At 36.8% G+C, this 12552-nt stretch overlaps 1 protein-coding gene across 3 annotated transcripts in view; it reads left to right on the forward strand.

The window, feature by feature from the left end:
* Positions 1 to 1732: 1732 nt before the first annotated feature.
* LOC128701317 (GATOR complex protein Iml1-like) overlaps positions 1733 to 12552 on the forward strand; it is a gene marked incomplete at its 3' end in the record, with an annotated part of 37366 nt that continues 26546 nt past the window's right edge. Inside the window, 7 exon segments of one of the 3 annotated variants that reach the window (XM_070100371.1) lie at positions 1743 to 1877; positions 2356 to 2551; positions 4560 to 4703; positions 4918 to 5087; positions 5392 to 5511; positions 6688 to 6828; positions 9978 to 10120. In XM_070100371.1, coding sequence (XP_069956472.1) covers positions 5019 to 5087; positions 5392 to 5511; positions 6688 to 6828; positions 9978 to 10120 — 473 coding nt within the window. 3 annotated transcript variants of the gene reach the window in all.

Here is a 12552-nt window from a genome sequence, read left to right on the forward strand (position 1 = left end):
TGGATATGCATTCCTGCATAACTTGAGATATCAGACGACTGGACAAGACAGCTCCAGGAACCTCAGATAAGCTCTCTAGATTTGTGTGTAATTCTGGCCAGCATTATTTTCATAGATTTAGTTAGAGTGAGGTTTTCTGAGTATGATACACATTAATCTCCAGTCAAATTGGTGAGTGATATTAAGATATATTTTCCTTCTGTTACGTAATTGTGTGTATATATATAACCATTTATTTTTAATATACAGTCCACAAATTTATATATTTACCAGCATTCCTGGTGTATGTATATTTCATTTAATTAATAGGTCCAGAGCAACTTGTGGATATGACAGTGGTAGGTATCGAAGGGGGACATTTTTGCGACCTAAGTGTCCCAAATTCCTACTTGTCTAACTGATAAATAATATTTATCATTGTTCATTTACTGTTATGTACATAATTAGTTACATTCAGATAAATGCAATTTTCCACACTACGTAAGCTTCTTTTAGAAAAAAATATACTGAACATTCTCTTTATTTAAGGCTTATTTGGTCAGTTTATCAACTTGGTCATGCTCCTGGAGGCCTATGCGAAGGGGATCCACAAAACCTGAACTGTAATCCCTTTCTTAATAATAATTGTCTTAACTTTTCTAGGGAGAGTGGTATCCTAAGTAAATAAACTTACTAATCTGCCCCATAGCTTCATACACAAGCATACTACATTCAGGTCTCAGGTTATTTAGAACAATTAGTGTGTGCAGTCGTAGTTTCCACAAGCTTGAGAACAATAAGTAAGGTCAACAGTTCAGTTTGTAAGGTGGAAACCCAGTTATTAATTATTTATAATACACCTTTGGATTATAATATCACCAATCTGGTTAACAATAATAAAAATCCAACACTTAAACATTTGTTGAACATATTTTCTGCAATTTAACATTCCTCTCGCCTGACCTAACTTATGCCTCAGGACACCTGCACTGTCTACTATATATTAACCTGTTTTACCTTACTCTGTAAAGACTAAAAAGGCACAATACCGTGACTGGAACAATACACAAATAACCCGCACATATGAGAAAGAAACTTGCGAATTTTATTAAGTTTTATTTAATTTTCTTCTATTCACTGTAACTTTATCAATCCGTTACGGCTTGATAAAGTTCCTGGAGAGCGAAACGTTGCCGCAATAAAATGTCACGTTAGTTGCACTTGTGTCCTTTTACCTAAGATATTGTAGGTAATTCTACCAACATTAATACATTAGGACTAATGAAACCAGTCGTGGTGAAATGTTTCCTTTAATAAATGTCCTAAACTGATGGCTAAAGTTCTCGCTTCACACGGTGAGGGTCCGGGTTCGATTCCCGGCGAAGGGGTGGAAACATTGGACGTGTTTCTTTACACCGGTTGTCCATGTTCACCCATCAGTAACATGGGTACCTGGGTGTGGGTCGCATCCTGGGACAAAACTGACCTAATTTGCGGGAAATGCTCAGCATAACAAGCGGCTTTCTAAATAATAGTATGTCAGCTATGGTCTGTATACCTTGTACATGTACTTGTAGTAAATAAAGAGTATTATTATTATTATTATTATTATTATTATTATTATTATTATTATTATTATTATTATTATTATTATTATTATTATTATTATTATTATTATTATTATTATTATTATTATTATTATTATTATTATTATTATTATTATTATTATTATTATAAGTGTCCTTCACACTGTGCTCAGGTCGTCATAACCATCAACCCAACAACAACAGCAACAACATCATGGAAGCTCAGACTTCTGAAAAAAGAATCTGCTAACATGAGTAAACTGAAGCTTCTTAGTCATAGTACGAAGCTAAGCCATAATACGAACTATAAGGGTATGTATGTCTGTATATGGGCGGAGGTATTGCACACTGCTGTCGACTGTATGGATGATTTGTTGTTGTTTTTGGTGTAGCAACCTTCAAGGAGATGAAGATGCTGGCGAAGGACTCTTGAGCCAAGGACCCCTCAAGGAAGGTTCCTTGATGTTGGTGAGGGGCTCTTGACTTAGGGAATTGGATCTCTGCTCCAGTTCCCCGAATTAAGCCTGAATGCCTTCCACATCCCCCCCCCCAGGCGCTGTATAATCCTCCGGGTTTAGCGCTTCCCCCTTGATTATAATAATAATAATTTAGCCAAGGAATTCGTACTGTGCTTCCCTTTCTTATATCAAACTTGATTACCTTCCATTCCTGAGGCATTGTATTGTCATGCGCAAGACACTGACTTTTTTGTGTTATCTTAAGTCATTTACACTTATGTTACTATGTATGATAATTTGTGTACCTGTACTTTAATAAACTTATTTCCCAGTATACAGGGGGATTGCCAATAGACCCTTGGCTGTCTTCAAGAGGAAACTGGACACTACCTGACCAACCAGGCTGTGGTTCATACATTGGATTACATGCGACCAGTAGTAACAGCCTGGTTGATCAGGCCCTGATCCACCGTGAGGCCTGGTCATGGACCAGGCCGTGGGGGAATTGACCCCCGGAACACTCTCCAGGTATGCATTCTCCCAGAATGAGAGATAGTAATAGGTTAGGTAAGGTTTGTCAGGAAACAGGACAAGTGCTTCCTGACGCGGGTTTTAGTCAGATGATGACCCGCCGTTGTAGCTTTTGGCCGTCTGACTGAGGTCTTCCGCTGGCTTACTGGTTCACCCCTTTAAAAATTATGGTCATAGTTATAGCCATAGTAATAATCTCTTTTACTGCTGTTTATTGTACAGTAAGTAGTATATGGGAACAGAGTGCAGTGACATGACCTTACAACATCACTCCAGGATTTGAACTAGGATCAGGGCAGTGCCCTTCAGTGCTGATACCCTAATGGCTAATGTCTCGCCCAATGGTCTCTCTATAAACATGGATATTAAGTATACTCCAGCCACTTACAAATGAATTATAAAGTATCAATGCAACATCACTCATACTACTGACAAGAGAGAATGAGGATGCCTCAGGTGTCAGGGATTGCCTAGACAGACCTGGACTCCAGACTTCATTCTGCAAAGGCTGTTGGTTTGAGTGGTCCTTTCTCCACAGGGAATGTCCTTACAGTAAGTGACTACTTGATCTAGGTTATGCCTGCTCTTATGGGCAGTGCCTCTCAAGAAAGGTTCCTGATGCCATTGAGGGGCTTTTGATGGAAGGAATTAAATCTAACTTTCACCTTCTTTGAATCAAGCCTGGTTGCTTCCTATTTCCCTAATTACTGCGTAACCTCTACAAGTTTAGTGTATCCCCCTAAATATAATAAAATCATAATGTGGATCAATGTGACAGTTTTTATTTTTGAAGCATTTATTCTTTCTTCACAAATTTGTTTACTAAACATAGTGACTAAATGCTTGATATGTGGAAAATACATTGAAATGTATCTTTTCTCCAATGAGGCATTTATCATTAATCATCCACTTATGCAAAAACTGACTACAGTATTTTATATACATCCAAGCCTTTGAGGCTCTTTAAATCCTCTCATGTTCTGCATATGGAATTGGTGAAAAAATGAAATAGTTCATGATGTATGAATAAATTAGTCAGTGACATTACCTGATTATTTTGTCATTTTGTATGGATCTTACTTGCCAGGTATTAGCATTTAACTTGCCTTCATATCTTGCCCTTTCATGCATATTAAAAATATCTTGTTACTTTAAAGCACCTTTGCCTTTTCAGAAGAGTTTTCCAATGTTTTACAATAATCATTTCACTCTGCAGTATGGCTGCTTATCTAGGTTACTTTTGCAAGCATGATGTATGTATATGCAAACACTGAGACATTGTAAGTATGATTTAAATAAAGTTTGCCTATTTACAGTCAAACTCTCATTACGTGGTATGACAAACAGTGCAGATTTTTTTTTTCACTTAAGTGGTGCATTATTTGGTAATAGCTGAGGCCTTATTGCAAAATTTTGCCATGAGATAATGAGAAGCAGAGTAATTTCTTAAAATTTTATTTACTAGTGTTTTCACAGATAGATATTTTTTGCATTATTATTACCTATTATTATTATTCTTATTATTATTATTATTATTATTATTATTATTATTATTATTATTATTATTAAGTCAGGTCCAAGAACATTACCAAAATGTAAAAAACAAATATATATATATATACTGGGTTAGCTGTAGTCCATATTAATTAATGTCAGTGGCTAAGAGATTGATACTGGCTTTGAATTAAGTACGTACATGTACTGCACTGTAGTAGTAACAACTGTTTTAAAATTAATTTTGCCAGCAGTACTGTATGCTAGTCTATACTATAATCTAAAACTCAATAATTTTTGTTATATAAGATTTTAACTATGTTGCTAAGCAAATGCAGAGTTTATTAATAGTATGTATAAATATTTTTATTATGTTTAAAAGAAATTTTGTCACATTTTAGATACAATATTTGTTTTGAATACAGAACAGTACTGTTCTGTAGGACTGCTACTACTACTACTATTACTACTAATAGTACTGTAGTTTATAAATGGTATAAATTTCCCATAGATGAAGATCTTCTGGTGAACATAAAAGACCTGGGTTCGGATGTGAAGGTAGGAGATGTTATTGAAGTTTATCACCCCGAAGATGACTTACCACGCCTGCTTCTCCAAGTTCCCAAAACGATTGAGGATGTCACTGTTCAGAAAGGTGTCCAACTGCTTTTTGTTTTCTTATTGTAATAAATATTTTCGTAAGTCATATTATTGTCATTAACACTGTAGGTACTCCTGAAAATATTTGATTTGAATTATTGTACAGTACATGTATATATATTAATAATGTACTTTCAAAGTAATTTATTTGCTTGTATAATACACTAGTGCTGAATACTGTAATTCTTATGCAAAGTTTGTAATTTCAGATACTATTAGCATTGAGCAGAGTGTGGCAGCCACCTTCCAGTTGCGAACATATAAGGATGTAATTGTAAACAAGGTTGACCCCAAAAGTGTTACTTTGGAAATGGTGGAACTCACATTTAAAGACCAGTATCTTGGTCGCTCTGATATGTGGAGACTTAAAATGAACTTGGTAAGTATAATCAGTTTTGAGATCACTCAAGCAAACACTGTAATTTGAAGAAATTTAATATTCAAATTAGAAAAAGCTTTGAAATAGTTGAAAATTACTAATATGTAACATTGGTTAAATGTAACCATTACATAACTTGAAGAAAAGTATTAATGTTGGTACTGTATTAACAAAACTATAAGTTAGGGTTAATATGCACAGATAATTTTGAATAGCTCATTTTGTGCGTGTCCAAAAATTATAATAATGAAATTACCGTATGTATATCTTTTGGTGTTTGTGGACTTTGATTTTGTGTTTGCAGGTGGATTCTGTTGTGTATCTCAACAAGAAGATAGAGTTTTGTTTAATACGATGCCAAGTTTATGAGATGTGGGCCCAAGGAGGAAAGGTTGCATGTGGAGTTATAACAGAGGACACAAAGGCAAAGATGAAAGCAATTTTTTTTTTTTGTATTTAGTAGTATTTAATGGGTAAATGCAATAATAATGGTGTGGTATGAATTTTGTACACAATATAGTGGTTCCTTGAGTTACAATATTAATTCATTCCAGAAGATGTATTGTATCTCAGGACTATTGTATCCAAGCTGCCTTTGGATACTTTTTGTTGCTTAAACTCTAGGGTTTTCTGAGTGGTCAACAAGCACAGGCTTCAGCCTGAAATCTTCAGAGACATTGGCAGTGGAGGCAGGGCAGGCAGACCATAACAGGCATTGCAGTCAGGGCAGGCTGGAGTATACAAAGCAAGATAGAGCAGGTAGGGCAGGACAGGCCAGAGCATGCAGGGCAGGACAGGACAGGCTAGGCCATACCAGCCAGGCCAGAGTAGGCAGGGTAGAACAGGGTTGGGCAGGCAGGCAGGTAGGCAGAAGGTAGGCAGGCAGATAAACAGACAGGCAGGCAGAGATAGGTTATGAATTGTAGATTTAATGTCTATTCTTGTTGCAGTCTTCCACCCCTTACACCTTGAACACTGCTGTCTCTCTCCCTCCTCTGCCTGCCTGCCTCTCTCCCTCCCTTGTATCCTCCCTCCCTCCCTCCCTCTCACTCACCTTTAACACTTCATCCACCATTGCTTCAGTTAAGACCTTTTCTTCACCTTGTCTTGTCTCTGGGTTGAGGTCCACTCACATGTGCTACTCATTTTATGCGTATCATATCTCAAATTTTTCCCTCACAACACAAAACTAAATTGCTTTTAAGGGTAAATCATAACTCAAAATTATTGTAACTCAAGACCATCATAGCTCAAGGGACTACTATATTATATATGGTAAATTTAGAGGAACCTATATATTCTGCAGTTGCATATGATATTTAGTACTTATTTTAATATATGATAATTAGGTACATGTCACTCTTGAATATTACCCTGAATTTCAGCTTTATTACATTTTTCATTGAATAATGTATGTTTTAATGCAGCCTTACTAAGTTACCCTGTAAGTTTTGTATGCTGCTTAATTATTATCTAGAATGTATTAATCCTTAAAATATATTTTTATGGCTTTCATGATATTATGCAAGTATCATTCACATCATAAGTACAATAAAATGTAATACAGTATCTTAATATGAGCATGTCTTGTTTCCCATAGGTTGCATATCGATCATCTACAAGCATGGTCTACCTCTTTATCCAAATGAGTTCTGAAATGTGGGACTTTGATATGTATGGAGATCTTTATTTTGAAAAGGCCGTGAATGGATTCCTCTCAGAGCTTTTTGCCAAATGGAAGGTCAGTTCTTTGAACTCTCTTAGCCATATCATCTGTCCATACACTGTCCCATACAGTACCATGAAGCAGGGAGTTTGCTCAGACACTTCTCCATATTAACTCAATTTTCTGTTGCACACACCTTGACATTTTAACAGTTTGGATTAATAGGCAGGTTACCCTAACTTTGTATGGATTCACTTCATGCAAATTCACTTTAGGAGAACAGCAAGATTTTGGCTCAGCTGGGACTGGAGGCTGTCTGAGACTTCTGAACATCTGAGACAACCTATTGTGAAAAGTCTATAGGCAGTTTTCTCGAGAAAAATTGGACAAAGAAAATTAAATACAGTAAACCCTTGTTATAATGGACTAATAGAGGAATTCTCTGAGTGTTCTTTAAATGAGAATAATGTTAAAAACTGTCATAAAAAAGCACTACTCTACTGTCCTGAGTTTTTTCCCAGGGTTTTTGTCCTACCTCATGGGCTATTAGTTCTCCTGCAGTGCTCCTTTTTTTTTATCTTGTTCTTAGATTACTACTACTACTACCATTGCTTCAATAACATTCCACTCTCTGACTCTTGTGTTGCTGCAGCGCTGTATAGCCCTTGTGGCTTAGTGCTTCTTTTTGATTATAACAATAATAATCTTGTGTTGCTACACTACTCCCTTTCTTGTTGTCACATCTGCCATTGTTGCACTACTACTACTGCTGCTGCCACTGCCACTATCGCTACCACTACCACTACCACCACTACTTCTACAATTATATTACTACTTCATTTGTTTTATTGCTCTCAGCCTCACCCCCTCTCATATAATATACTGGCTTCCTTCCCTTCATGCTTGTGTTTGACTAGTTAATGGTTCAAGTTGTATTGAAACTTCATAAATTTCATTCTCCTATGTGTGGGTTATTTGTGTATTATTCCAGTCATAGTATTGTGCCCTTTTAGTCCTCATATTCAATAAGCTAGTATTAAATGACTTTTAAAAATATTTAAAATATGTTTTGGGTTAAAATACCATTTTCTGGAAAAATTTGGTTTTTATTCATTAGAGTTTATTGTGTCCAAATACCAAACTAAGGTTTCCAGGTATCTATGAAATTGGATTCCAAGATTTCAGCATTTCACTGTATTATGCAATGTTCTGTTTATGTTAATCATTCCATTTATGTGATGTACGTACTTTAGTCATATGTGATCAATGTGGTTAGCAAAGCTTTTTAAAAATTATTGTTTTGTGGACTTAAACATTTATGGTGTTTAATATAGCTGCCATGGTCCTAGAAGTCATATACAGCATAAAATGTAGGATATGGTTGCTGTTGTTGCTGTGACTGAGGGAGTGTTGACCGTGATGCACTGTATGAATCTGCTTAGTTCTTTTTTTGCATGTGGCAGGTAAATCCTACAGATTACTACTTGCCTTCATTATCTCACTACTTTCCTGTATGCTTCTTAATAGTTCTTAATTCTGTAATATTTCCTTTTTCACCTAGAAGGCCTGGTCTGAGATCAAGCCATGGGGAAGATAATCCTCAAATCTACAAACAAATTACTAACAGAGGGTGCTGAAGGACCCAGACAACCGACCTTAGGCCTAAGATAGCAGCACCTTGTAAATTTGAAGGTACAAAAAGTTGGCACATGGCATATGTCGAGCACAGATGCTGTTTAAGGGTTAATCCATTCCATTGTTACACCCATCTGGATAAATTTTCTACTGTCCTTTATAATCATGTTGTTTCTTAATTTACTACTGTGACCTCTTGTTCTCTCTACGGAAGGTACCAATGAATCAGTTTTTTCATATCCTTTTATGACCTTACACTGCTTATCATTAAAGTATGCAGTGTGGAGGCTTACTTCGATGTTGAAAGTAATACCCTACTTTGTTAGGTGTTTCAGTGAAGCATAAAGTTATGCTGTCCTGGCAACTTGAAGCAGGATGTCTCAATATTCCCTAAGGCTACTGGCTGCATCCTAAGTGCCTTCCATGCTTGTGAGGTAGCTGTAGACAAATTAATATGGACTGGATTAAGTCACTGACACAGGAGGCAATTTCACAGATTATTCGATAACATGAGGCTGGCCGTCAAATGAAGAAATAGTAGGAGCCATGTATGTGTGTGAACATCAGTAAGGACCTGGTTGGGTTGGTTCCTTGAGAATGGTGTTGATGATATGCCCACACCAAATGCATATCTAGGGAAGCCTAGAATAACATCTCCACTAATGTTAACTATTATAACATACCTAAAATTACTTTGTGTTCATTTGCTTGAATTTTTCACACAGTACGATGCAAAGATTTTTACGCAAGAAAATGCTCTTTGCCACACTGCAAAATCTGTTGTTCATTGGCTTTGTGACTGTGAGGTACCCTTCTTTGGTGAATGACCAGGAAATTTCCCAGCCTTTAACCCCATTGAGAACCTCTGGACCCTGATAGAGAGATCTATTAGGGAAAAGTTATCAGTCCACTCTTGTGGCTTTAGATACCATCTGCAAGTCATGGGGAAATTTATCCCATGAAACCCTTAAGAATGTGGGTTAATCACTTCCTAGACAGTTGAAGGATGTCCTAGAATACAAAGGGATGGCCTATTTTGTTGTCATGGTTTGAGAGGGGGGGGCCTGGCATACTTTAACAACGAGTACTGTATGTGTGATTATCACGTCTTCTTTTTTTCTTCTCTTAGGCTGGTGATGTCATTGCCTGAGGCAACACTGGCTTAATGCACATTTTAACTTTCATTCATTATGTGTCTTATCAAGCATCAGTACACTGACCAGATGTAATATGCTGACCCTTAATAGAAATAGTGGGATTATAAGTTGGAATTCCTTAACAATTATGAGATATAGCACAAACAGTACTTGAAACAACACACTTTTTATGGCCAAATACATATTGCATCTTGTACTACTACTACAACTACTACTACATATGTGCCTTAGTAAGCACCAGCATATAAATCACTGACACTGATTTATATCCTCGGTGGGATACGGCCAGTTTGTAGAAAGAAGAAAAACTTGAATAAAAAATTTTGACCCAAATTGAGAATTTCATGCATTTTTCTTGTGGATTAAAGTATTGAGGATAAGCAGATATTTGTTTGTTGTGCTCAATGTTCTCTTGTAATTCTTTTTCTTCAGAAGGAAGGAAGCAACCATGATGTTACCATTGTACTCTTTTCACGTACTTACTACAAGGCCACTACTATTGAAGATTTTCCTCAGTATATGAGAGAGTGTCTCCAGCAAGATTACAAAGGCAGATTTTATGAAGATTTCTACAGGTTAGAACCAAGAATTATTATCGTTATATTTTTAAGAGTGAGCCTTTGCTCAGAGTCCAGCCTCTTTATTTTTGAACATTTAACATGAAATAACTTTGTCATATCAATCTTTGAATACCTTCCACTGTACCATTATCTATTTCATTTAATTTCATTGATAGTTTGTTGAAAAAGTGTATTTGGATATCCTTGTAGCTTATTTAGGTGTGTAATTTCTAGCAGTTCTCTTTTGCTCTTGTTTGGATTTTGGATTATTTGGACTTCTTTCAGTTTCATTTTGTTTCACTAGGGAAGGTTCCATGCAGGTGCTACATACTCAAGAATGGGTATTCTATATATCATTAAAGTATTTTGAATGCTATGGAGGGAGTAGTAGGTAAATTTGGGGTGCCAGGGGTAAATGTAAATGGGGAGCCTTTAATTGAGCTATGTGTAGAAAGAGATTTGGTAATAAGTAATACATATTTTATGAAAAAGAGGATAAAAGCAGGGGGGGGGGATGTAGTGTTGGAGTGGTTGGTACTTTTGTTTAATAAATGTATGAAAGAGGGGAAGGTACCTAGGGATTGGCAGAGAGCATGTATAGTCCCTTTATATAAAGGGAAAGGGGACAAAAGAGATTGTAAAAATTATAGAGGAATAAGTTTATTGAGTATACCAGGAAAAGTGTACGGTAGGGTTATAATTGAAAGAATTAGAGGCAAGACAGAATGTAGGATTGCGGATGAGCAAGGAGGTTTCAGAGTGGGTAGGGGATGTGTAGATCAAGTGTTTACATTGAAGCATATATGTGAACAGTATTTAGATAAAGGTAGGGAAGTTTTTATTGCATTTATGGATTTAGAAAAGGCATATGATAGAGTGGATAGAGGAGCAATGTGGCAGATGTTGCCAGTATATGGAATAGGTGGTAAGTTACTAAATGCTGTAAAGAGTTTTTATGAGGATAGTGAGGCTCAGGTTAAGGTGTGTAGAAGAGAGGGAGACTACTTCCCGGTAAAAGTAGGTCTTAGACAGGGATGTGTAATGTCACCATGGTTGTTTAATATATTTATAGATGGGGTTGTAAAGGAAGTAAATGCTAGGGTGTTCGGGAGAGGGGTGGGATTAAATTATGGGGAATCAAATTCAAAATGGGAATTGACAGTTACTTTTTGCTGATGATACTGTACTTATGGGAGATTCTAAAGAAAAATTGCAAAGGTTAGTGGATGAGTTTGGGAATGTGTGTAAAGGTAGAAAGTTGAAAGTGAACATAGAAAAGAGTAAGGTGATGAGGGTATCAAATGATTTAGATAAAGAAAAATTGGATATCAAATTGGGGAGGAGGAGTATGGAAGAAGTGAATGTTTTCAGATACTTGGGAGTTGACATGTCGGCGGATGGATTTATGAAGGATGAGGTTAATCATAGAATTGATGAGGGAAAAAAGGTGAGTGGTGCATTGAGGTATATGTGGAGTCAAAAAATGTTATCTATGGAGGCAAAGAAGGGAATGTATGAAAGTATAGTAGTACCAACACTCTTATATGGGTGTGAAGCTTGGGTGGTAAATGCAGCAGCGAGGAGACGGTTGGAGGCAGTGGAGATATCCTGTCTAAGGGCAATGTGTGGTGTAAATATTATGCAGAAAATTCGGAGTGTGGAAATTAGGAAAAGGTGTGGAGTTAATAAAAGTATTAGTCAGAGGGCAGAAGAGGGGTTGTTGAGGTGGTTTGGTCATTTAGAGAGAATGGATCAAAGTAGAATGACATGGAAAGCATATAAATCTATAGGGGAAGGAAGGCGAGGTAGGGGTCGTCCTCGAAAGGGTTGGAGAGAGGGGGTAAAGGAGGTTTTGTGGGCAAGGGGCTTGGACTTCCAGCAAGCGTGCGTGAGCGTGTTAGATAGGAGTGAATGGAGACGAATGGTACTTGGGACCTGACGATCTGTTGGAGTGTGAGCAGGGTAATATTTAGTGAAGGGATACCGGTTATTTTCATATAGTCGGACTTGAGTCCTGGAAATGGGAAGCACAATGCCTGCACTTTAAAGGAGGGGTTTGGGATATTGGCAGTTTGGAGGGATATGTTGTGTATCTTTATATGTATATGCTTCTAAACTGTTGTATTCTGAGCACCTCTGCAAAAACAGTGATTATGTGTGAGTGTGGTGAAAGTGTTGAATGATGATGAAAGTATTTTCTTTTTGGGGATTTTCTTTCCTTTTTGGGTCACCCTGCCTCGGTGGGAGACGGCCGACTTGTTGAAAAAAAAAAAAAAATTGAATGCATTTCTTATCTAGATTTCTGAATGCCATTTTCATATTTATAACCTTTGATCGTGATGTTGTTGTTCTTGCACTCACTTCAGGGGACCTAGGGATGAAGAACCACTGGTCTAGACAGTGTTTATTATATCCAAATAAACATCCTGGTATTCATTATTGCTAAA

Source organism: Cherax quadricarinatus, chromosome 72, assembly GCF_038502225.1.
Source record: "Cherax quadricarinatus isolate ZL_2023a chromosome 72, ASM3850222v1, whole genome shotgun sequence".
Taxonomy (NCBI): Eukaryota; Metazoa; Arthropoda; class Malacostraca; order Decapoda; family Parastacidae; genus Cherax; species Cherax quadricarinatus.